At 35.4% G+C, this 27,728-nt stretch overlaps 1 protein-coding gene across 7 annotated transcripts; it reads right to left on the bottom strand.

Moving 5' to 3' along the window:
• Window positions 1-281: 281 nt before the first annotated feature.
• CNR1 (cannabinoid receptor 1) lies at window positions 282-27,526 on the bottom strand. 7 transcript variants are annotated; one of them, XM_074310319.1, is made up of 3 exons: window positions 27,403-27,526; window positions 24,740-24,828; window positions 282-6,090 (listed from the first exon to the last, which is right to left on the bottom strand). In XM_074310319.1, exon 3 carries the CDS (start codon window positions 6,026-6,028, stop codon window positions 4,607-4,609), a length of 1,422 nt encoding a protein of 473 aa, XP_074166420.1. In that variant the 5' UTR covers window positions 6,029-6,090; window positions 24,740-24,828; window positions 27,403-27,526; the 3' UTR covers window positions 282-4,606. The 7 variants fall into 7 exon arrangements, with proteins under 7 accessions (XP_074166420.1, XP_074166421.1, XP_074166422.1 ...); XM_074310320.1 differs by lacking the exon at window positions 27,403-27,526 and adding an exon at window positions 26,135-26,268; XM_074310321.1 differs by lacking the exon at window positions 27,403-27,526 and adding an exon at window positions 25,641-25,659.
• Between the last annotated feature and the right edge of the window lie 202 nt (window positions 27,527-27,728).

Here is a 27,728-nt window from a genome sequence, read left to right as displayed (position 1 = left end):
TCATTTCCCCAGGAAATTGAACCATACTAATTTTTCTATAAATCTGGGAGAAATTGAATATGAATGTCTTATTCTTTTAAAGTCATCATATGAAATGATAAAGCAGCTTCCAAGGTCACTTTGGGTCCTGTATGATAATCTAGGGTTTTATTTGATTGCAATTTTGAATTTTGAAAATTATGGGCATGATTGAATATTTCTTCTTTGTGTAAGTTTAATTATATAATAGGAATAAAATATAGTCAGTACATATTAGAGAAATACTGCTCTTCCATAGGTAGTTGAATGGTTGAAGCTACTTTTAATGACAATTTTACCAGAACTTGTGTACAAAGTTTCATACAGATTACTAACAAGGATATTGCAGAGGTTGCAGGGGATGTTACCAGCTCAACAAACATCGAACAATACAATATTCTTCTAAGAGAAAGTAATAATGTTAGATTTACAGACAATAAAGAGTTATGTTCTTCACTTTGAAACATTAGAAATAAAAGTTCAGATAATCCAGAGTCTCAGCTTCTTATTATTACAAGAAAATGTTTTCCTTCTTGGGGATCCGTACATCCCCAGCACCCAATACAAGGAATCCATCTGAAGAAAGCTTTTAGGCGGTCATAGTAACTTAAACACACAGCCCTATCTGAAAAGCACTGATTTTTAGGCCACTGCTTATACATCTGGCTTTTTCTTTTTAAACTTATTTACATACATTCAGCCCAAATCAGCAGATAAAATGTCTTGTCTATGTTACAATAGGTAATAGTAACATTTCATCAGAGGGCCAGTGCAAGAAAAAAACCATTTTAGCCATAGCACAGCATTTAGGAGATCTTAAAATATCATACAAATATACAATTAGATCATGAGGAGTCTAATTTTGCACATGATATAGGTGGTCTCTTTTACACATATAAAACACCTGAAATGGACAGATAGAATGATAACTACAGTGCTATTCAAGTAAGGCCAAATTCTCCCAAATGAATGATGTTGTTTATTTCTTGAAGAAGTGATCTGAAGCATCAGAATCTCATTGGCTTCTGATGGGGCCATCACACAGCTTTATGGGGTTCTGGCAATTAGCTGGTGTTTAGGTAAGCAATCTGTATGACTTAGCTCATCATGAACCTCAAGTTTCTTGTACATTATACATATGTACATATAATGGAAGAAATTTGAGTTTGGTGATCAGTTACTGGGTTGATTGCAGCTGTGAAGACCAGGCCAAAGGAACCCTGTGCTTGGGTCAGCTCCTAAAAAGAAATAACATCAATTGGGAGTATGGTCCTTCATGAACTATGGTGTACAATAGTGAATTTCTTAGGCCTAAGACTTGTAAGTTGCTTTGATTATTTTGATGATGACTGTGAAGCAGGATTGCCTAAAGCATACTCACACATAAATCACATTAAAGAAACTAGCTTTGCTTAAGAAACGGATTTGTTAACTAATTGTCATTCTAGTGACTATATTCAACAGGGAGTATGTTTTAGTCACTTGAGTTAGCAAGTGATTAAAAAAAAAAGGCAAAGTGTGCAGAACTAGTTTAGAATGTATGTATGCAAGGTATTGAAACAGATACATGATAGTATCTCACAAGATGCTATTTCTTAATATATAGATAAGCACCAAGTTTAGTGCTGACAGCCCTATTGTCCCTTGATTTATTACATATGATTTAGTTCTTGAAAGCTCAACAAATTTACAAAATCTGCATTGAATTCACAGGAACACAGTTTCAAAAAAAATCTTAGATTTATTTTTTTTTAATATTTGGCTTTTCTCCAATTCCTCCTCCTACTCACTTTCAGTGAGACCAGAGTTTCATAACAGAATGGAGAATTGATAGTTACCTGGTGAATTTGAACTGTGCAGATAACCACTTTAGATAATTCAGGACAAAAGAATGGTTATTTTTTTAAAGGACTATTAGGTCCTAGTGGAATTTATTCACAAATTAACTTTCTCTTTTTCTACAGAGAAATCATTACCATCATAACACCCTAAGGCCTCATCTCTCCTGTGCCCAGATCAGAGATACACAGACTTACAGCTTTTGTGGCAAATTTTGGACATGAAGACAGTCATTTCAGTTTTGCCCTGAGACCATAATTGCAGGATGGGAGAATGGGGAGGAAGGAAGATAAGAATAATAGAAAAACTTTTTTTCTCACTGAACCCACCAGATAATTGCTAATTTTCCACTTCACCTTGTACTGTATAGACCTGGCCTCAGGGTACTACAGGAGTAATGATTTGTCCCTGGAAGGAGAGAAGACTGTTTATAAATAAAATACATCAGGGTTTATCAGCCTTTTAAGAAAAATCCCTTTCTTTCCTGGCAGAATGCTTATTTTTGGGCTCTTTGACACTGTAAAGGAATAAAAGATGGGGGCCTAAAAAAAGCCTCATTTTGAGCAATCTTTACTTGTCAATAAATCTCAGTCAACTGCCAGGATTAGGACAGCAGTCTCATAAAAGCAGTTTGCACAGGAAACATAAGATAGAGAGGTCTGCACATCTACCAGGTAAATCTGGATAAAAGAGAGGAGTTATCCTGCTGATTTGGTCTTCAAAAGTGAGTCAGGCTCCAATAATCAAGCTGAATTTCTTCAGTATCTAAATTAGCTGCCTAGCCCACTATCTCCTTGTGCCATGTAGGCTGTGGCAAGCAGTCAGTCATGCCTCATTAGAGATGGATTTGAGGAATGCCTGAGATCTCTTTAGTGCCATTAAAACTAGGATTCACAAGGGTGAGATGAACTATTACTTTTTTTTTTAATGGTTTCAGGTTTAGTGAAGCATATTTATCCTTTTACAAGGAGGTGTACCTCCTTAGAGAGAGAAGGGGACAGAACTCTCAAATGAGGAAATTTGCTTTACCAACTGGGGTAGACAGTTTATCATCTTCTATATTTGCCTAGTGATCAGAGCTTAAGTGACTTGTCCAGGGTCATGTAGCCAGTATATGTTGGAAAAGACCCTTTACCCATGTCTCCTGCCTCTGAGAGTCATCCCTTTATCCATTCGTTCAACTATGCTGCCTCCACATATATATTAATGTTTAGTACTCCAAATTTGGAAATTAGAATGATTTTATTTAGCATTGAAGAGACAGGATTTTTCACTGAATATATTTAATCAATTGTTTCTTGATAAGTGTTTTCCTCAAGCAACACTATCAAGCAACACTTGGAATATTTTTTAAAAGTGGATAAAAAGTTTATGATTTTTTTTTGCAGTCTGTAGTTTCATTAACCAAAATGTAGAAAAGAACTCAATTTTAGAAACTGAATTCATGTGCAAAGAGCGCAACAAGTAATACAATTTACATCTAGTCACAGTTTCCTAACTTTATAATATCACTGTGACACACACACACACACACACACATACACACACACATTTACAATCTACACACACAAACATGGAAATTCACACTCACATAGTACACTTTTGCTAATCCAGACAATACTTCTTTTCACTTAAAATAAATGAAGACTCTTGTTTGGCCTCCCAGGCAGAGATCTACTTAAACCTGGAATATAAGAATACAATACTCTTCAAGTATACATCAACTGCACAGTGATAACACCTTACATTAAGATTGACACATGCTGTCTTAAGAGATTTGGGATAGCTAAAGACTTAAGGGGGAAAAAATCAGGTGTTGGTTAAAGAAGTCACTTCACCTTTGTTCTTCAGTTCTTGAGGTCATACATTACACAGCCAAACAGCAATAGTCCAGAAGACCCTAACAAAATGTCCTTAGAAGAAAATGCAAACTGAAATATTTTAGGACTTGAACCAAGTTGCAAAGTTGGGGGGGCAAATGAATATTATTCACTATGGGGAATTTATCTTTATATTCTTGTCAGTATAATTTTGGGTTAACAGAAAAAATTGAGAGGAACATTTGAAATGTCAAAAGAAAGAATGAAAATATTGGAGGCAATAAAGTGTAAAATTTCAAAGTCATTGTATGGATGATTGGCAAATAGGGGTTTTCACTGGGACTTATCCACTGCATATTCTGTACTGTTTCCACAAAATTCTGTATCTTTTCCATGTTGCCCAATAGACAAATATAAATAACATGTAATAAACATCAGTACACAGTTCACAGGACAATACAGTTTTACAAAATAGTTCTAATTCTGTACTGCAGCTTTTGGGGGGGGGAAACGGAAACCTCTGTTACTTATAGACATCAAGTACATTTTACATTAGAATGAAAGTTATGGTTACAAAGGTTTTACTCATTAGATGGAATTATTCAACAGCTACTTAAAGTTTGAACCATGTTCCCACACAAGTTTTCCATTTATTTTGCTGGAACTTTTTTCCTTAATATAGTCAAACATGGGTGACTCAAGTAATATACTTTAAAATTTTTTCAACAAACCAACTTATTAAATTGTAAAACCTTTGGAGAGTTGTATTTGATTTTTTCATTGCTTGAAATGACTAATGATCACTGTGACAATCACCCATTAAGTAAATGTGGTAAACTAAAAAATATGAAAGGATAGACTCCTTTAAACAAACAAACAAAAAAAGAGCCTAATTTCTCTTCTCCCAATGTGGCTGAGAAGTCTTCAGCTCACAATGCCTCAGCTGTGGTATCCGTAGACACAGACATGGTTACTTTGGCAATCTTAACTGTACTCTTGATGCAACTCTCAGCAGCCCTGTGAACATTGCCGGCACTATTTGCATGTTTGTGCGGGCAGTCGGATTCCCCCATACTGTTATCAAGGGGCTGTGCTGTGCCTTCACAAGTGGGGAACATGCTCCGGAAAGCATGCCTCAGGTCCTTGCTCCTCAGAGCATATATAATAGGGTTCACGGTAGAATTCAGTAAGCAGAGCATACTGCAGAAAGCAAACACTGTCTTAATGAGTTTGTTCATTTTCCCAAAGACATCGTAGACCATGATGGCAAGCAGTGGACCCCAGCATATGATCAGAACCACCAAAATAAGGACAAGCGTTTTGGCTAACCTGATGTCCATGCGAGTTTGATCAGGTCTAGTGACCTGAACTTTCCCATCTTCCGATGTATGAATAATGATGCTCTTTTGAGTGCCTCGTTGGATCATTCTGACCGCATGACTATGTGCTTTCCACAATATATAAACATAAGCATATACAATGAACAGAAGCAGAATACTAGTGACGCCAATCCAGAACATCAAATAGGTTTCATCAATAAGAGGAAAGATGTCTGAGCAAACTGACTGGAGCTTCTTGCAATTCCATCCTAGCAGAGGGAGCACAGCAATCACAATGGCGATGGTCCACATGACACAAAAGGCTACCACAGCCTTCGGTCTAGTGACGATCCTCTTATAAGCGAGAGGCCTGTGAATGGATATGTATCTGTCAATAGCCGTGAGGAAGAGGCTGCCAACCGAGGCTGTGAAGGAGGCCGTCACTCCACCCAACTTGAACAAAAATACATTTGGGCTATCTTTCCGATGGAACACATGAAAGTCAACAAAGCTGTAGACAAAAATGACACTGCCCAGCAGGTCTGCCACTGCCAGGCTACCAATAAAGTGATAGGAGGGCCGACAGCGGAGGCTACGGGAGTGCAGGATGACACATAGCACTAAGAGATTCTCCAAGACTGTGAAAGTTCCCAGTGTAAGGGATAATACCGCAATGGCCAGCTGCTGACTAGGATTTAGAATCATGAAGCATTCCATGTCCATGAAGTTCTCTCCACACTGGATATTCTCCTCATTATCCTTGTATGACGATAAAGATTTGTTGTTGTAAAACTCTGTGATATTTAATTGGTCTGATGGAATTAACTGGGGATTATCTCCCACAGTCATTTTTTCTTGGAATGGACTACCCCTAAAAGAAGTTAAAGGGAACTTCTGTGGGAAGTATCCTAGTTTGGACGCCATGTTGCCTTTGATATCTTCGTATTGAATATCGTTAGAGCCTGCGTAGAGGAGGTCTGTCGTGATGGTCCGGAAGGTGGTATCTGCGAGGCCATCTAGGTTGGACTTCATAACCCCTGTCTGCAATTATGCAAATTTTGAATGGACCCAGAAGAAACCCAGGGGAGGAAATCCTAGTGAGAGGGAAAATAAAAGAAACAGTTAAAGAAGACAAAAATCAAGGAGTCACAGAATAGTACTGTAAATAATGAACTCCAAAGTTAGGCAGCTGGAAGGCACAGTAGATAGGATGCTGAGCCTGTAGTCAGGAAGACCTGATTTCAAATCTAACCTCACATACTTACTAGTTCTGTCATCTTGGGGAAGTCAGTCTGTTTGCCTCGGTTTTCTCAATTGTAAAATGGGGATATTGAGAGCACCTATCTCTCAGGATTGTTACATCTCTCAAGATGATAATTGTAAATCACTTAGCACAGCAGGTGGCACATAATAATAATAGGTACTGTGTAAACATTAGCTATCTGTAGAGAGCCACAGACAGTGGGGGAACTCTGGGTGAGGTATAAGACCCTTCAGACCAGAGGGAACTTGCTGACAATGTCTGGTTCTGCTCTCATCTCCCCTTGGGGGCATCTCAGCCTTCCTGAGAAGTCAGGAGACAAAACAACCTTGAAGCAGAGATACTTGCTGCAAAGAAGCATCTACATAATAATAGTAAAGTGCTTATAGTTAGCATATGTGCAGTATGCTATAATGATGTAATTGTCCTAATTCCATTTTTGGCCATGCTTCTTCATTCCTCTCCCAAGATCAAGGACTTGGGCTGATACCGAGATTCCCAAGAGAGCTAGTTTGGATGATACAATTATTATTAACTGTTATTTTCTGATATGTTTACATAACATATAGAATCAAGTAGGAAGCTTGACTTCACTTAATAAGAATCTGTTCAAAGATCTTTAGACCTACAATTAGGAGAGGGTTTGAATCTTGCCACTGATAATCTGGATACAGATCAAGCTAGTCTCAAAGCCATTAAAAATCAATCATTGGTTTATGAGAAAGTCATAAAAAGATGTGATACCATTAAACATTAGAGGTATCATTTTTTCTGCCTATAATATTTTATGCTAAACCTCTCTTCCATAGACCACAACTCTGTCAGCTCATATTTTGATAGATTTTTGTTCTTTATATCCTTAGGGATTTTAAGATTATAGTCCCAGAGCTAGAAGGGACCTCAAAGTCATCCAGCTTAACCTTCTCATGTTAGACAAGAAGCAATTGAGTTCCTGCTAAGTTGTGATTTGCTCAAGCTTATACAAGTAGTAGACCCTCATTTCTGGCTTTTGAGATATTCCATTATCTTCTTCCATAATCTCTCCTTCTATAATCCCTCCTCCTACCTTTGTTCTATCTACTCTATCAAATACATCTCTACTTTGATAAGATTGATCTCTTCACTTTCCATGAATATACAATTGAAAGTTGATGAGCAGAAGACAAACATGATGAAAGGAGAATTTAAGCTAGTAAATGTTGGAGAGTGGATTTTAAACTCAGATATCTGATTCTAATATCAACTTTAAAAAAATTCATTGTGTTGACTAAATGTTATGGGGACAAAATAAAATGAATTGATTTTCTTCATTTACAGTGAGTTTATAATCTAATTGAGAGAATTCAATATAATAAGCATTTATTAAGAACTTGATTTAGGTGTACACTCTGCTGGGCATCACTGATGCAAAGAAAGACAAAGATGAAATAGTCTCTGCTCAAGAGATTTCTCCACAATCTGGCAACTATGATTCCAATCTCATCCAACACTGCTTCCTTTTGTGAACTCTATACTGCACCTAGACTTGTCTACTCAAGAAGCAATATGATAGCAGAAGTAATGCTAGCCTTGGAGTTATTCAGCACCTGAGTTCAATGCATATTATTAGCTTTATGACTGTGGACAAGCTACTTATCTCCCCCATGGTTGAGTTTTGTTATCTGAAAAATTGGAATAACAACACTTACAGTGTTGGCTTATCAAGAAAATCAAGTTATTATTTACTTGCAATTCCTTTCTCCTCCCCAACATGTCTTATGCCTCCTCACCTTTTTGCCTTTATTTGCCTCCCTGAAAAATCATTTCCATTTTCTGTCCTGATTTCTTTTCCGTCTTTCAAGGCCCAGCTAAAACATTGCCTTCCTAATAGATGTTTCCCTAACCAAAGCTGGTGCCACTTTTCTCCATTAATTTTAATAGCACTTCTAATATATGCTATTTCTTATGATTTGCATTTTCAATTTTATCATTGTATATTTATCTTGCCTTCCTAAGTTTATGATCTACTTCTCCAGAAGTATCTCTTTTATATCTCTGTGTGTACCCCCATAGTATCATGGTGCATGTAGTAGGATGACAAATACCATGATATACACAAAGATCTATAACAAAAATTATTCAGCCATCTTATCTTTCAGGTAAGTCTTCAAATGTATGAAGACAATTGCCTCTTTCAGGTACTTTGCCAACACCAGCCTTAAAAGAGTATCATCCTGCTGAAATACCATTTTCATCTCTAGCTAGGAAAACCTATTCTTTAGCTCATATAATTCATTAAGAATAAAAATATCAGATCTGGGTTGGGTGGCACAAGCCCACAATGCCACCTTCTGTGAAGGCTGATTCTAGTGAACCACTTAGGCTTGAAAGCTTTGAGCTTCAGTAGGGTTTTTAGAAGCTCATCAGATCTCAGCACTAGGTAGAATATCAGAATGACAAACTTCTGAGTGTGGTGGCCCACCTGACCTGCCTAAGGTGGAATATACTGCCCCAGGGCAGAAATTGAGCAGATCAAAATTTCTTTGCTGATCACAGGAGGACTAGATTGTTTTGAACTTTCAGCCAGGGCAATAAAAAGAATTAGTCACCAAACAAGGTATGATTTCAGGAATATACATTTTAGATGAGGAAGTACTACAGCTTCAAAAATATTTGAGCAAAAAAAGAATATGAGAAAGCAAAATTCTCTGATGCCAAAGGTTTTTATCCCTATGGTTCAATTTGGTTACTGCACATGTGACCAAAATTCCAATTTAAATGTCTGCAAACTCATATTAAAATCAACTTTTAACATTTTAGTTGTGGCCTAATATAAAACTAGTCATCATCCAATATAAGATAGGATTGAGGAATGGAAATAAAATCTTATGATTTTCATGCTATCTGAGTATTTTAGTAATTTTTAAATGCCACTGTTCATACACCTGTGGTAACCACAAAGTTAATGGGATCAATGTAGACAAATCCCCCTCTGTATTTCAATAATTCTTCCTTCCATTTCTACATTTGGGTTATTACAGTAATTTCCACCTTATTGTTTTTGCATTGAGAGTTTTCTTTGAGAGTACTTGGGAGTTCATTAGTAATATAGTTTAGGCTTTGGGGGACGCGGCTGACATTAATTTTGTTTGTGTTTGCTACTGGGAAAATCATAATTGGAAATCTCTAGCAAAATGTGTGGCTGCACCTATTAAATTGGCAGTTGATTTTTATTAAACTTGCAGTAAAACAGTGACTCAACAACATCTAAATTGGTTTTACTAGGATTTTGCTTGTTTTAATATAGATAATATATTGGGTCCATTTAAGCTATATATGGTACCTACAATGCCACCCACATACTATCTATTGGGTTGTATTGGCAAAATGCATTAATTTCTGGGTAATTGTCTCTCTACTCCTCCACACTGCTCCCCTCAAAAACTGTCAGAATTTAGTACTGTCAAAGGCATTTCAAAATTGTAGTATTAGTTTTTTTTTTTTAATTGAGTTTCTACCCATAATTTCTATCAATTTTTCACAGTATTCGAAATTATAATTCTGACGGCTAGGCAATAGTAGACATGCAATAAAATATTTTAATTGGGGCTATGGGTTTTTTTGCTAGTATAATTGAATGGCAAGTGATTTGTTTTAGCTCTCATGTTCTCATTCTAGAAATGAATTTCTTTATGTCAGCTAAATCTTCATTCAAATCACAGAATTCATTGCAGTGGTTGTTTTGAGAACTAGATTGCTTCTAGTATTTTTTTTTTTCTTTTAAAAAAAGAGTATAGTTGATATCTATGTTAAATTAGTTTAGCTGCTCTCTTAATTCATGTAGTATACTTTTACATTTGTCAGAAAGCTGACAGATGGAATAATGGGATCCTCTGTAGTAAAAGTTGGATCCACAAACCCCTAAGAAATCCATAGATAAATTTCAGGGAGCCCATTAACTTAAATGTGAAAACATTTTCACTAACCTCTAACTAAAACTTCATACTGTCTTTAATCATGATTTAAGAGAAAAAAACAAACAAATAAACATTATTCCAAGTATAGGTGACTCATCACACTGCCAATGAGGTCCATAACACAAAAGGTGAAGAACCCTAACCCTGTGTTCTGTAGGTAATGCTGTCCACACCATTAACATTTTAGGATTTATTTTAATCCAATATAGTATCACTTCAAAATAAGGAAGAACCAACATGGGAAAATTCTATTTTGGATTCTGATTCTTACAAAAAAAGAGAACACTGGTTGATGGGATGGAAATGATGGGAAACTTGGGAGAAAGTTGCCATTCAATCTTAAAGTGTGTTAATGAAGTGGAGAAAAGCTGAGAATAGTCTGGCATGAGCCCTAAATTATAGGAAAGCAGATTCCAAAGCATTCAAAAAGAAGAGGATAAGTAGGGTACTGTGAATTAAAATTTTGTTGAAAAAGCCATAGGGTGATAGAAAATTCTCAGGAATGAAATTGTAAAAACACAAAGAAAATCAATTTTCATGGGGGAGGGAAGGCACAGTGAACTGAAAAACCAAGTTTCTAAAAAAAAATAAAAAGGTATTTACTAATAAATGTAATGAAAATTAAAGTTAGCACACATAATATGGGCTAAATACAGAAGTGTGACAGTCCTGTTTCAGGACAATTTCAGAAATGATTTGAGGAACCCACAAAGAAAATGAAAAATAATTTTTTGAAGGAAGGGTTTTTTTAAGTAATATTGGGTAAATTGGAGGACTTCCATTGGTATGGATGGGACTGATGATAGATCACTGCTCCAATTTGCTCCTCTTTGATTTTTCAAAAATCTTTGGACTGGAAAATATCAAGCAAAAATGGCACATAGGGAGTTGATGCTTGGTAAGAGGACAGTAAGAAAGCAGCTCATTGCCTTAATGAGTTCAAGGAATTTGGCCCAGATAAATCATATTGTAGGGTATTGAAAATACTTGATTGTTTAGTCATTGCCAGTGATCTTTGAAAGGCTATGAAGAATAGGAGAGGTACCACAGAGTCAGAGAAAGAAAAAAGCCCCAATTTTCAAAAAAGAAAAAAAAAGGAAAAGAAAATGAAATATGCAAAGTATAATTTCCATACCTTGACTTAAATTCTTAGACAAAGAACCAGCGGTTCTTAACCTTTTTTGTATCATAGACACCTTGAACTTTCTGATCGAAGCCTATGGATCTCTTTTAAAATAATGGTTTTAAATGCATAAAATAAAATACATAGGCTTGTCAAGCTAATCAATTATGCTGGAATAAAGCTATTAAAATAGTTTTTTAAAAAGTTATGACCTTATATTAAGAACCTTCATCACAGAACGCATTATTGAAGGAATGATTAAAACACTGAAAAAAAGAAATGGGGATAATAGATTCAGTATTTCTTCATCAAGAATAGGTCCTGCCAGACTAATCTCAAATTTTTTTTTCTTTTTGTTAGGAATATCCAACTTGTTTCAAAGGAAAGTTGTAGATATGGGTTACCTACATTTTAACAAAGTATATGATAAAGTTTCTCAGTCTATTCTTACAAGCAAGAAAATTAATGCAGGCAAGAAGGAAGTACAATTAGATGGATTTGCAGGAGCCAAATTGTATCTAAATAAGAAATAGTTAATAGCATAGTGTCAGCTTAGAAGATCTTCAGTATAGTGATCTCATCATCTCTGGTTGGCTCTATATTATTTTATTTATTTATTTATTTATTTATTTTTCTGAGGCTGGGGTTAAGTGACTTGCCCAGGGTCACACAGCTAGTGTCTGAGACCAGATTTGAACTCGGGTCCTCCTGAATTCAAGGCTGGTGTTCTATCCACTGCACCACCTAGCTGCCCCCTAATATTCTTAACAAGACAAAAAAAAGCATAAAGAAAAGCAATGTGATACTATGGGAAAGCGTTCTGGATTTGAAGTCTAAATCCTATCCTTTATCCCTTATGGTCTTATAACCTTGGATAAGCCATTTAACCTGGCTTTGCTTCAGTTTCCTCATTTGTAAAAGGAGGGGTCTGGACTAATGTCTAATATCTCTCTTATATTTTCCAGCTCTAAGTCTCTTATTCTATTCTGCCGTAATAAATGCCAAGCTTATTAAATTTTCAGATGATGCGAATCAGGGAGGGAGAGCAAACAGTCTGGATTATACATTCCAAAAAAGTCTTACAAGGCTTGAAAGTGAAATAGAATAAGATGAATTTTAATTGGAGTAAATATAAAGTCTTACTTGGGTTTAAAGGATCACTTTACAAGTATAAGATGAGGGTGGTATGGCTTAATAGCATTTTGTATGAAAGAATCATAGAGGTTTCAGTGACCTGTGAACTCAAAGCTTGGGCAATGTTAGCCTTAATTAAGGAGGGACATAATATCCAGGACCAGGTCTGAAGAATTCTGCCCTGTCAGATGAAACTCAATGTTCAGTTGAATACTCAAAGTTCAGTTCTTTTCTATAATATGAAAAGACATTGATTAACTGGACAATGCTCAGAGGTATGGACCAACAAGATGGTGTCTCAGATTGATGCTATGTGAGGTTCAACTAAAGAAACTGGATACAGTTAAGAGATTGGGCTGAACATAACCACATTTGAAAGATTATCACACAAAAGAAGGATCAGACTCTTTTTTTGCTGGTTGTGTTTCTTGGGATTGGGTTTTTGGTGTTTGGGGGTGGGGTGGATTGAGCATTGGAATACAATTAGAAGCAATGGGTAGATGTCAAAAAGAGGTTCATTTAAGTTTGATATTAGGAAAAACTTCCTAAAAATCAGAACTACCCAAAAAATGAAACAGGGAGTTCCCTCTCAATGGAGATCTTCAAAAATCAGTATGGTTAATCACTTCTCAGGGAATATTGTAAAGAAGATTCTTATTCAGAAATCGGAAGATTACAAGGCCTGGGAGATCCATTCCAAATTTTAAAAACTTTGATTCTTGATTCACCTTCCAATAAACTTTATGAATTCAGAAATATTAGGGAAACATTTTTCTTCTTCCCTAAAACTGAGAAATCAAATGATCACTGAACTAGGAGTTAAAGAGACTTGAGATATAATTTAGCTTAGTTATTAACTGCGTGATCTTGGAGAAGGGGTTAAATAAGCTGATCTCTAAGATCCTTTTTTGCTTTAAAATCTGAGGGTTCTATAGCACCAAAATAGAATATACTACACTTACTTCCCCCTGCTCAATGGTTCCGTATTGTTTTTGATAGATTTATAAAAGATTTAAGAGAATGAGCTATCTAATAGATATGCTTATTAAATAAATTAGTTTCTTAATTTGAGAGCCCAAATTCCTTCTGATTCAATATTGTAAGTCTCTTGCCAGTACATGTCCCCCAGTTAATAAGGAACTAATTTTAGTAAGCTATTTTAAATGAATCATATCCAAATCAAGTTCTCAATAGATATTGTAGATTTTTTTTCTCCCTTGGGTAAAATTCATTGCATCAAGAGCATATACTTATTACTATTGGGACTGTCCAAGTCAACAACTAAAATTTGTTACAGTATTGTGCTCATTCAATGTGGCTTAATAATGCCATGTAATAATTAATCAAGTAACTTGACTAGTTTGTTTCCTTTTCCTCCAGAGCCAAAGTGAAATGGAAAATTGAGTTAATTATTCAGATATTTCAGATAAAGTATGTAATCACTTAACTTGAATCATTGCTGATATCTTTTCCAATATTAAAAAGAATCTATTATGCTGAGCATAGTCTGTTGACTCCCAAGCCTTTAGCGCTCCACAAAATTTCATTGGTAGAATGAAAGTAATAACTATATTCTCTGGAAAAAACATAAAACCAACCATTGGAGACTCTTTATGGAGATGTGAAAATTGCTAATAAATAGGCACACATATGCATATATATATATGTGTGTATATATATCTATATACATAATATACATATGTAGGTATGTCCGTATAATATATAGATATATATACTAAAGAAAAAAAAGTCCATTAAGCATAACTACATAAATACAAATCAAGGTTCCTAGGAACTATGTTTCAATTTAACCTTAATTTGAAAATATTTCTAACTACTTTGTACTTAATGCTGTCCACATGAACTCATGAAACTCAATAGACTAAAATGTTTTCTTTAAAACACTTAGACAAACATTACAATTTAGAAAATTGCACTTAAAAACTCCTAGATGCTTTGTACAATTAAAGTAACAGTGAATCATCTTTATAAATTGCATAAAAGCCATTTTTTTCCCAATGCCTACCTTTTACTTGCTTCTATCTTTATATTTATGTATTAAGTATTTCAAAGAGAGAACAATAGTCAGAACAAGCATTTTTCATAAGTCTCTCATCAGTCTCCTGCTCGATCTTTTGATATGTTGGCCCATTTAATATAATACATACTTAATACATAAATAAAATGTTAATAAAATAATATTAATAAAATAAAGACATCTTTACTTTATCCTTTGTAAGGGAACATAATAAAGTATTAGTAATATAACATTTTTAAAACAAAAGAAAACTGAAAGGGTTTCACATAGAAACGATAGCTCACATACAAAAATGTTTATGGATACTGGACATTTTAAATGAGATTTAGTTATTTAAAACAAAAATGCATCAATTATTTTCTAATATCTGGAACACATACAATAAATACATTTTCTTACTATAGTTTGGACTTCTCGGTTTTCGGTAATGAAGATTCAATGTCAAAAATTTTAAACATGCTATATGCCTTTCTACTTGCAAGAGACATATTTTCACTTCCTTTCTCTTTGATGAATTAGCAAAAAGACTCACTGTGAAGTCCTAAGAGAGACCAAACACTTAAATAAAGTCCAGATTTCAAGAATGTCTTGTTTCTTAGGTTTGAGGACATAATATTGGAGTATTATTTATGTGATTTAAAACATGAATTAAAAAGAGAGGGCTTTTAATTTCTGAATTCTCTCACTGAAAATGCTAAGATCCCACTACCAATTAATCACTAGGTATCTGGAGGGCTTAGGAACTATTTCCTTAAGATATAAAGTTTTTCAATTCTGGATAAGAGAAGTAGAATTGGATGGGGGAAGGGGAAAATCAGAGACTTGAGGCCTCTTCTTTTTTATCCCTTATTCCTCCTTCCATACAGTTCTATCCCATGCACTGGTCCTCTCAGAATGCTGGAAGGGCATGGACTAGGAAAATGGTACTTGCTTATTTACATATTAAAGTAAGAATTAAAGATAACTTCATAATTCAGAAGTTCTAACCATAGATTAATAACTCATTACATAATCTTTGTATTTTGTTTTCCATCAAAATACAAAATTAATTAAACCTTATCATTTTGTCAACAGTTTGTAATAAAGAGAAAAAATGGAGTGGAGCAGTTGCTTACATTGTGAGAAATATTATTTGGTGGTTTGTTTTAATGATGTCTCTGAAAATTGTAACAAAATAAGACCAGAGACAACATAACTAGGGACAACTTCTTGAAGCATTTGCCTTTTTGGCCTAGAGGTCTTCTAAAGTAAGAGATGAAACAGATCAAAAGTAGCACATGGAAGCTTAAAAGAGATTTCTAAAAATTAAGAAATTAAATTTAGCTTAAAATCAGTGTTAATTTTACTCACTATTCATCAGTAAGTAGAAAAGAAAGAAAAGTTTCTCCCTATATTTGTCCTTGAAATTAGACTATAATTTAAAGTAAGCTTGCCATCATTGTCAATGAATTCATGACTATAACAAAAAATATACTGTATATATCCACTAATTATAGTAATATGCCTACTGACTGTAATCCTTAATATTTACAATCCACAGATCTTTTAAATGTTATGTGGACCAATAGGCATTATTATACAGTAGTATCATTCCTTTTGGAAGATAAGAAAGGAGATGTATCAGTCCTTTCCCTACTTAAGTACAGTTCTATTGCTAGATCGAGTAAGTAGAACCCATTATTAAAACAATAACAAGATCTGTAATATTGAGAAATAATAGTAGTTTGTCCATATCTGAAAATGGTGCCTCTTTTTAACCTATCTATGAAGGTCCCTCCCTCTTGGCTGTGGCTCTTGCTATGCTGACTCACCATCTTTAGTGACTGAGGATTTTGGATATGTAAGAGAGATGACTGGGACAAGAAGTTTATGCTTATTGATAGTTTTCCTCCTCCAAAACTAATGGTCTTGAATGGGAATCAAATCTAAAAACAGACTCATCTACACCAGGATCCAACCAAAACAGCTAAGTCATTTGAATATGAAGTGATTTTATGGAAAATATCAACCACAAAATTTATTCCTCATTGTCAAAAACTAAAATGCCTGCAAGTAGCATCTATGAACCATCATCAGGTAATTTTTTTTTAAATTCTAAATTGTATAGATTATAATGTTATACATATGTGTGAGTATGTCATTAAAAGTTATAAAAATACTATCTGGTACTAATAGAGAAACTTACATTGTCTCTAAGGCATACTTAGAATCTTAATTATGTATTCCTAAACTTTAACTTCCAAGTTGATATACAAGTCAATCAACTCTTTCTTTATAAAAATGCCTGTTAGTCATAGTTTGAGAAGGTACATAGAACTCTCAATCAGCATATACCTAATTAAGTTGTAGTGATGAAACCAACCACTGAAAACTCAAAATATGTTCAAATTTGGCCTATATTTTTGAATGAAGATTAATGACACTTGATTTACTTCAAGACACTCTCACTTGTCAATATTATTTAAAAAATTAAAGCTGTTTGTTTCTTCTACCCTGGCAAAAGGTGTTAAAGAGAATAACTCTTCAACATTACAGGTAATCAACCTAAAAGGGAGGGAGGGAGGGAGGAAGGAAGGGAGGAAGGGAGGAAATGGAGCGGGATAGATAGATAGACGTACAGACAGACAGATAAATAGCAAGCACAGTGGAAAGAGATAGATGAGATGAGCTCAATGTGCTTCAACTATATAGTGCTAGATTTAAAAAGTGAGCCTGAAACATGAAAATCTTGATTTAGAGCTGGCACATAGCTTAGAGGTTATCAAGTCTTAAATCTTAATTTTACACTTGATCATATCATTATAGATTTAAAGCTAGAAAGAGCCTCAGAGGTCGCTGAATTAAGCCCCCTTATTTTATAGATGGGAAAACTGAGGCATAGAACATGTGACTTGTTCAAAGTTACTTAAGTACTAGATACCCTAAGTGGGATTTATGCCCAAATCCTGGTTCTAGTTACATTGTTCTTTCTAAAATGTTTCTTCTCATATAAATGAAAATATGTCTTGCACAACTCAGCAAGCATTCTTCCTATAACACTGCTTTATACAACTCAGACTCTTAATTGAGTTGGAATTTTTGAAAGGGTTCAGAACAGAGTTTCAATGATGAAGAATTTTTTTTTCAAAATAAAATAATGACAAGTAGTTAAAAGTTCTTAAACTATTCAATCCTATGCAAGGAAAAGCTGAGAAATAATTTAATAATGGTTTTCTTAAGCATAAAAGGTATTATCATACAGATAGTAACTGGCTGTAAAAGACAGAAGAAGAAATGAGATTAAGCTGTAAGAAGACTACAAAACAGAATTAAAAGACTTCCCTGGTGGTGTGGGTTTTTGAAACACTGGAATGGGTTGCTAAGGGAATCTGCTTATTTTAGAATGTCCTTTCCTAGAGATCTTTTTTTTTTAATTAGAAAAATTCTCATCTAATTGGAATAGTATTGGGGTAATCCTGTCTAGGGGTAAGGGTAAAGAGTAGGTGTTCTCTAAATGTTTTCCTAGTTTTTGAATTTGGGTTTCTAGACTTATTTTGGAAGGATATGATCATATATTTAGTCCAGAAAATGAAAATGACTTTGAGGACTAAGGTATTTATTTAGTTATAAAAGACATAGAAACAATTTAGAACTCTCCTCTCCCCCACACACAAAACAAAGTTTTCTTAATTCTACTTACAAAATGTATCCAATTTGTGTTTGTGTGTGTGTGTGTGTGAATGTAAAATTCTGCCAAAACATATATTTATTGTCAATAACTTTGCTTAGAAGCTAATGACTATCTCTTTTTAAAAAGCAAGAGTGGAAAAAAAGTAAAAGTAATTACAATTCACCTTTTCATATTATCAAATACATAATTTTCAAAACTCTGGCTAAATGCTGCAATGCAGGATATAGAACTAGGACTACACGCTCAAAGTGAAACAGAGGACTTTGTGATTAGCTGAGTGATTCAGGCCTGTAGCCAATGGTTTTGCTTGAATTGCCTAGTTAATTATGCAATTCTTAGTACTCTATAAAGAGGGCTAGATCATTTAAAAAAAAAAAAGTCCTAAGAGTTAGAAATATATAAGAATAGGCAGTGTGACTCTTTCAGAAAGGATTTATTTAATAAATCAGATAATTTAAGCAATCATTAATGTTTTTATCAATGAATGAAGATATAGCTACTATGTGTATATTCCATAATATACTATATATATCATACAGGTATCCAGATAAAGAGTATTCAAGTAGGATAATATAGGTCTATATTATGGTTCTATATTGTTAACCTATGTGAAATGAAAAACAGCCATTTTCAGACGTGGTCAATCCTTTAACTAAATTCTTTTGTTTGCAAAAACACTTTTTGATAAATATTTGCCTACATGAACTGGATTATATATAGCATTTGTTTTATTTTCCCTACATTGCATATGCTCTCTGTTCACCTTAATAGTAACTGCAAACATTTTCCAGTGCCTAAAGAGACAGGATTGACAGCATTTTGAAATTTTTGTTAAATTACATTGGAATAAATAGAATACCTAAGAGCCCAGTAAGGGCCAAATCAAGCTGACTTCTAAGTTACAAAAAATTTGAAAGAAAGAACAGTGTGTCAAAGACTTGGCTTCATAGTAATACTGGCTTTCCATACACTGAAAATCATCTTTCTTTTCTTCTTTCTTTCTTTCTTTCTTTCTTTCTTTCTTTCTTTCTTTCTTTCTTTCTTTCTTTCTTTCTTTCTTTCTTTCTTTCTTTCTTTCTTTCTTTCTTTCTTTCTTTCTTTCTTTCTTTCTTTCTTTCTTTTTCTTGTCTCTTTTCCTATGGAAGTTCAGCTCAGAATATCATTTAATGTGTCTATCTAGAGACAAGAGGTATATACCACTGATTTAAATGAACCACCCTCTTCCTTGGCACTCCCAACCAAAAAAAAAATCCTCTTTAATTACACATTCATTTTAGTAAACATTCTTAAAAAAGGAAAGGATAAAAAAAGGTGAAGAGGTATAATGGAGGCTCCCATATATGGTCCTGGGTTCTAAAACATGTAAAGAAACTAACTTTCTTCTTATATTAGCATTTTAATGCCATTTAAATAAATCTGTTGACACACATAAACAACTTGTTAAAAGTATTCACCAGTATATTAAGCCACCACACCAGATTGCCTGGCAAGGGTACACATCTTTGAAATATGCCTCTGCTTTTCTTTAAAAAGGAATAGCATAGAATTTGTTAGTAAGAATGGTAGAAAAACAAGCTTTAATATATGCCTAGTTTAAAAACCCATGTTATACCCTATCTACTGCATAAAACACATAATGTAATTCAAAGTTATGCTAATAAATTGTTAACTAAGCTAAAAGATCACCAATATCTTTTATCCAAGCAATCCAAACTCCTAGTTTTAATGGAATAATGTGCAAATCTAGGAGGTAGGGGAAAGTGGCAAAATAATACTAAAATAGGAATATTGACCTTGGAAAAGTCACTTACAATCTATCAATGGGGGGAGGGAAAGAGGGGAACAAACTAAAAATATACTTATTCCCTTTTTTGCATTTATCAAACTCCAATTTGATTTTATAAGCTAACTTAATCATGTATCCAAAAGTTACTTACTACACTAGTGCCTTCTAAGAGAAGAAAGTTAGCTATAAACGATGGCTATTTATATCAACCACATTTCACATAATTAAAAAAAGAAAAACAAAAAATAAAACAAAACACTCCACAACACCACCACCATCTTTGGGAGTTTTCCTAAAGTGCAGGTGTGAAAATTACTCCAGCTGGGGCTGAAATAGAATTCATAGTATTCCCTGAACAACTGCTAAAGCTCAACATTGAACATTCACTCAGGTTGGGTGAGTAAACAATGTTTTCTCAGATTTTTTTAAAGTCTGAGCTGCAGTAAGATAGATGGTAATTAATCAAAATCCAATATCTTTAGAGTTGCTGACATAAAACTAAATAAATGGTATCAGGTGACAATGTATCATTAAGTAATTTGGATGTAAAATGTACCAGATGGATGCTTCTATATGAATGAAATTAATATGAACATTTGTGTTAAGGGTATGTTTTCATATCCACATTGTTCTTGGAATTTAAATGTAATGGGATAATATGTATTCAAAAGCTATGCATGCCTTTTTAAGATAGAAAGTTAACTTTTGTTAAAGCTCTTAGAGTCTTTAGGCAGAAAATGAGGCAATTACTTTATAGGAGTATATCTGACCTATCAATACCAAAACAAAGTCTAGATGGAACTTTTTTCTATCACAGCAATATAGAAATCAGAATATTAATCAGAGGCTATGAGGAATCACTTGATTTTTTCTTTTTTATGAATTTGTTTACAGCTATGATTTGCTCATGAACATGATGACATAATTCCATGAAGTATATCATGGTATAAATTATCTGTTTTTCTGTGCAATAACCTTCTTCAATGTCTTTTCACAACAGGAAAATACTAGTTTCTAAGTATATCAAAATGACAGGCAGACCTGAAAGAGATTAGAGTTGCTGTGTTAAAGCATTTAACATTAAACCCACAACAGAATGCCATTCACTGTTCATCTGGCATATTTGTAGGAAAGTTCTTAGACAAAGGAAGTTTAGAAGAATTTCTATGTAAATATGAACAGCTTTATTATTCAAGGTAGATATCTTCCTTTAAACCTTGCATGTCCATCTATATAGCTGATTTGAAATTAGTCAAAATCCAGTTTATGCATAATATATTTTAAATCAGCCCTTAGTATTCTACTTTTAACATATATATATATATATATATATATATATATATATATATATATATATATATATATATATATATATTTTTTTTTAACCATGACATTCTTTTCTGGAAAATGTTATATGTGTAAATGAATGTAATGGTACAAAGTAGATTATGAAATTTAGGTAACATTTATGTAATATGGGTAACATTTATGATTTCTGTCAGTTGAGGATATTTTAGAGAAATCTAAATAGATATACCTATTTCATAAAGATAAAGTAGCTTTACCTATAAATATTTTATATGCATGTATGCATGTATATGTGTTAGATGGAGAAAAAAAAAGTTATACTGCCCCAGAAAGTTCAAAGAACTGGAGTTTCTTAAATTATACTGATATATTTTTCTACACGAAATTTACTAGAAATAACCATAAATCAACTAAAAGACATGAAGTTAAATTTGCCAGTACAAAGTACCCAGATAAGCTTAATTTTTTTCCTTGTTTTTAAAACTTTTTTTTTTACTAATGTTTAAGCAAACAGAAAAAATTAACAAAGCAGGCATTTTCAAAGAAGAGAGATATTTGATACTTAAACCTTGCCTTTAATCACAATTTTTAAGCAATTTTTAATCCATATTGCATCTGAGTCAAAAAAAATAGTTAGAATAAAAACCTGTCTGAATTTTAATATCATTTGTTTAATTGGAAAATCATGCATATAAAAACAGCAGAGACAGACTTACATTGGTTGACATACCATCCTTTTAGTAGAAAAGGAATGCTCTTGTTTTTTATGCAACTGGGCTAATATAATTATCCTCAAGAATAACAGGCACCAACTCAAAGAACAGGCTTAATCTTACTAACTAAATTCAAGAAGCCATAACCCAATCCTGCTTTCCCTAATCACATGTTGTGAACTATTTTCAAATTCAATTTATTACTTTTATTCTGTAGCATTCCTGGATAGCTGGAAAATAATTAATTTCTTCATTTTCCAACTTGTTTTCCAGGCAAGAAACATTCCTTAGAGAATTTGGGGAGAGAATGGTGCAACCATTAATTCCATTTCCAAATTGTTAGTCTTATAGAACCAAGTACTCAAAATCTAATTCCATATTATAATCTGAAAAACACTGAGAATGTGTCTAAATTACTCCACAGTTAGGATGCTAAGGTTAAACCAAAACAATTTTAATGGAAAATATTTGTCATTAAAAAGTTTTTTAGGCTTTGTTTCAGTAATTAATAAACTAATACTTTCTACCCAATAGTTACCATCAATCTTATCCTTGGGGTTTTTCTTGAGGAACAAAATAGATATGCCCTTCAAGCAGTTCCTTTATAAGTAGGCTATCACATAATAAATAATAATTATCATGGAAGATTTAATTTCCAACAGTTTCATCTTGATAACATTTAATAATTTCATTATTTTAGCAGTTTGAAATGCCAAAAGAACACACTGATCCTACAGCTAAGCTTGTTAGAAAAGGACAGCCTTACAAGCAACACAGAGAAGAACATATTTCACTGGGAAAAGAATAACAATAAAAAAAATAGAAATAACAGCTGGACAAAGCAACACATTTTCACATTTTGACAATTAAGTTATCATTTTAACAATAAGAACTTTAGAATCACAATCAAACTAGATGCCTTACTTTTTAAAAGCTATATAACCATTCACAAGAGACTATATATAGTTAGATAGATTATAGATAGACATATGTATACTGATATCAAGCATTTTGCATATGTGTAGATAATCTCTCTTCTGGTTCTATGTATGCAAAATAGTATTTTTTTAATCTAAATGAGACAAAACTGTACTTTCATCTTCTATACCATCTTACCCACACTGAATCTCAGGAAAACAGTGAGGTTTCTTTCCCATCATATATTTGATACATACCTTGGCAAAGAAGGCTTTCCATGTTGAGTAGGAGATATCTTTGAAACAAAAAGAGGCCTTTTGTAATAAATCCTGTTAATAGCTTATTTAAAATTAATAATAAGTTTGTTAAGACTAATATAGGACCAAGTTTAAATCTGTTGCTCAACTACAATACTACTACCAAATAATACAACTAATAATACAATAATACAACTACCAAACAACTGTTTTCTGGCTTATTTCATAGTAGAAAGGATAAAGCCATCTTTATATCAATATTTAATCTAAAAATAATTTGGCACTTAAAGAAATATAAATGACATTTTGATAAAATTGCTCATAAATGAGTTTGGAGAAAGAGAAAAAGAGGTACCAAGAAAAAACCTTAGAGAGAAAAATCAATAAGAATGTCTTCCATTGTAAATTACCAGTAGGATGGGATTAGAAAGGCAACACTTTAAATCAGATAAAGTCCTTTGGGGACCTAAGAGGCTAGTTGCTATGAGCTTTTCAATATACAGGGAAACAGATTAATATTAGTGGTGACATCATTGGTCCTCAACGAGGACTGAGTTTCTTCTAAGAAATTGGCTTCCCCCCCTATTGTTCAAAAGATATTAATTTAGGTGGTAATAAAAAATGAGGAGCAGTCACAGTGCCAATAAAACTCCTATAACATATTTAAGACCACGAAAACCTGTCCTAATCCTTCATTAGATTAAATGCTTGAGGTATCTTAATAAGCCAACATAGCAACAAAAGCAACACTATAGGGAGAAAAAAAAATGCACGTGCATATGCATGATCAGAAAACTAAAATATTTTATTCCTACCAATTATGTTTTAACCTAAAAGCTATTAAGAATAATAATTTAAGATTGGAATTAATATATGTTGTAAAGTCTCAAATAATCACATTTCCTTACCTCCAAGTAAACATGTCCATTTAGTATTCAATCATTTATAAAAAGTAAAAAGAATTACGGGTTTTAACTTAGCATCAAGAAAGAACTTCTTTTAAAAAAGGTATTTAATACCGGTTTATGAATTAATTAAATTGGTTTCATTTTTTTTTTTTACCATTCTGATTTTAGTTCAATGCATTTAGTTCATTTGCATTTGCTATCCAAAAAGTTTGTTTTCTATATATTGCTATTATAAGGCACTTAAGGTCTCACTTATCTGTGTTTTAGATTTGGTGCAGAGATCGGTTTGAATTAAAAAGACATGCTTGTTGATGTTTATCGGTATTCAATAAACAAACCCAAGAACCCAATTTACAAACATTTCTTATTATTCATTTTCTACAACTATAAACAGATGCATATAGATATTCATCAGTGCACATTTAATAAAGAAATAAAAAGAGCGTAAGAAACCTTAGGAAGAAAAAACCAGGGGGACCACTGAAAAGAACCATGAAAACAGACTGACAGCTAGATATTTAAATAACCATGCGGATGCATGATTTGTACATATACAAACGCATCCAGTGAACACGACAAGCACGCATTAGCCGCTTCAGGGCTCACCCTGGTCAGCCCCACAGAGGCAGGATGCAGAAAAGTATTGCCAGTAGAACTCTTCCAATCCTTACCCTTCTCATCCCCTGGTCCTCCGCCGAGGATCCGGTACCCTCAGTCCCTCTGGGGCTCTGGACAAACGTTGTGGATGGAGGTTCCTCAGCTAGAATGAAAAATCCCACACTTACTCTATCGACCCCCCTAGAGCAGGGAGCATTGAAAGAGCCCCGCCCCAGGCCAGGGCCAGAGACCCAGGCACTAAGGAAGTGAAGAGGCGAGTGAGCCCAAGAGGAGAGAAGAGGAGCAGAAGAAGGCAGAGAAGGGAGGGAGGCGGTGCCGCTGGGCGTGAGAAAGAGAGAGAGGAGGGGTAGGGTGGGCTAGACTAGGGTGGAGTGGGGTGTGTCCGTCAGTCTGTTTTCCTGTCTGTCCGAACCCGTCCGCACTCTTCTGTTCTTCAGTCTTTTCTTCCACTGATCTAACCTCTCTACTCAAAGAAACAACTCCCCTCTCAAGCTTTTCTCAGGAAAAATGATCAGAGGCGCTGCGCCCTCCTGTTGTCCCCTCCCGTCCCTTCTCCTCCCTCTTTTCTCAGTCCTTCTTCTCCTTCTCCTCCTTCTCCTTTACGGTCTCCAAGCCCCAGATCAGCTGGGGGACTCCTGTCTCTTTCCTCTGCTGGTGTTTTCCAGCCAGCCCGGGCCAGTGCACCTGGCTTCCGCTGCTCTCTCGATTTCTGTCCCTTGCGCTTTCACTCTCTTTTCTTTCCCTTCCCTCCTTCTCCTCCTGCTCGCTCTGTGTCTGTCTCTCTTGCGCTCTCTCTCCAGTCCCATTTATGAAGCTCGGGTCCCATCACGTGTTAATGAGCCTTTGTCCTGTCTCTGGCAGCGGCCGCCCAGACACCATCGCCGCCACAGGAGCTACAAGGGGAGGGACAGAGGAGTGGGGAAGAGTGAACAGAGAGCAGAGGGGAGCACGCACGGGAGGTAGCTGCGGAGCCTCCAAACTTCGCTCCCACCGCCGCCGCCGCCGCTGCCTGACGCCTCCGGGAGACCTGCTGCTGTTACTGCTGCTGCTGCAGCAGTACACACCAGCCCTGGGGCTAAAGATCCTCTGGCCTGACTTCCTCCCCAAACAGCCCGAGGGTTCCTAGGGGCTTTGACCCCAGTCTGCTCACAAATGTGAGCCAATACTGGGGGACGCAGGGCTTGACCCTGCACTTCCTTGATTCCTGGGACCATTATTGATCGTCATCTTGGTCAGACATCAGTATCACCTTGCTGCTGGAGCAGGGGCGCGCTTTACCTCTGGAGAGCAGATTGAACTGGGTGGGATGAGGGAAGAGGAAAGAAAGAGTAAGAAAAGAAGGAAGAGAAGCGCGTACAGGCCAGCAGTCGGGAAGACATTCAATGCCTTCGAGTCTCCCCGGAGTAAGGGCGGGGGGCGGGAGGGGAAGGAAAACATTGAAGTGCTACCTGGACTGCTGCTTTGACACTTGTCTTCCTTCCTCGAGGCACCTGTTCTCTTTCCAGGGTGCCTAGCCTCCCTATTTCCATCTCCCTTCTCCTCCTCCGGCCTCTCGATCTCCCTTCCTCCATCCCTTCCCTCGCCCCGTGCTTTCTCACTCCCACACCTTCCACACCTTCTTCCTCTGTCCCCCTTTTCACCCCAGGCCTCAGGATCTAGAGAAAATTATTTACAGGCTGTCTACCTGGCCAGCCCTAGCGGCATCTAGTTTTGATTTGCATCCGCCAGGTGCGGTTGCCTACATTTTCCTCTGTCTCTCCCCACCAACTCTCCTCACCCCACCCCACGGACTCCATACACAGTCTGTCCCGCTACCCAGGCCAGGGAGATTGGCTTCTCTGGATCAATTGCGGGCTCGAGTGCAGGAGGTTGCTACCGAAGACGTCCAGAGATGCGTGTTGCACTCGGGGGCGGCGGCAGGAATTAGAGGACATGCTCGTTAATTGGTTACAATATCAATCGCAGTCTGCCTCCCATGTGCACGGATCAAACCTTAATTGGTCTTTACATTTATCATGGTGAATGTGAATCTCCAGCCTACCCCCATAAACCCTTCCCCAACCCATCTCTCAGCTGTAGTGTTAACAGCTGAGGAAAAAAAAAAAAAATTCCCGGAGGATTGTGCGGGTGGTTTCGTTTTGTTATTGTTGTTATTTAGACATCTTTATTTCTAGTGTGGTGGCTTGAGGGGAAGGCTCAATCTCCTTCCACCTGATGCGAGCTTGCAGTCACTCAAAATTAGTACACCGCAGGGAAGACGATGTAAAGCTAACCGGATTGCTGTCTTTACATATGGCTCTTTTTCCCCACCCTGCAAAGCATTTAGTTCATTCCGGTCCCTTTTACCATTCTCACTTCCACTCACTTCTACCAAAAATAAACAAGCATTCACGCACAGAGAGCTTGATTCCTGAACTCTTATGTTAAAGTTGTTCCATATTTGGAGGTCCCAGTAAAAGCATGGGACTTATCCGGGAAAATTAGCAGGAGAAAGATATCGAAGAAGAGAGAAAATTCAGAAGGATTCGTTTGATGTGGTAGTCCACAGCCACCTATTCCTTCATTTTAGGAAAATATTCTAGTCATTTTTCCTTCAGTGGTAAATTGAGATAAAGGTTCATCATCAATATAGTTAGTCCAAATTTAATTATTAAAATATATGGAAGTACTCCAAAAAGGAATTGCTATACACTAAAATGGCCAAAGAATGGCATACCTCTCTGATATATAGGTTAATCCATAGCATCGGGTATCCTCAGAGTTCCCGGCTGGAGGTATCTTCCAAAGGTCACAGAGTTCTTAAGAGTTTCTTACTCTGAACTCTACTCCTCTGATCTCCACCCTTCACTGTCACAACCCAGTGTCAATAGAGGATACTTTCAGATCTTTGTCCTCCCTGTAACCTCTGAGACAGTACCTTCCAGAGTAATTTATCTCTCAGTCTTTGCTAAAGGAAGAGATGGCCTGAACATCATGCTCAAAATATCTAGACTGCCTGGTGCCATAAAGTTCAAATGGCAGCAAATGAAAGGAAAAGGATGC

Source organism: Sminthopsis crassicaudata, chromosome 4, assembly GCF_048593235.1.
Source record: "Sminthopsis crassicaudata isolate SCR6 chromosome 4, ASM4859323v1, whole genome shotgun sequence".
Lineage (NCBI taxonomy): Eukaryota > Metazoa > Chordata > Mammalia > Dasyuromorphia > Dasyuridae > Sminthopsis > Sminthopsis crassicaudata.
This window is presented reverse-complemented; position numbering and strand designations above follow the sequence as displayed.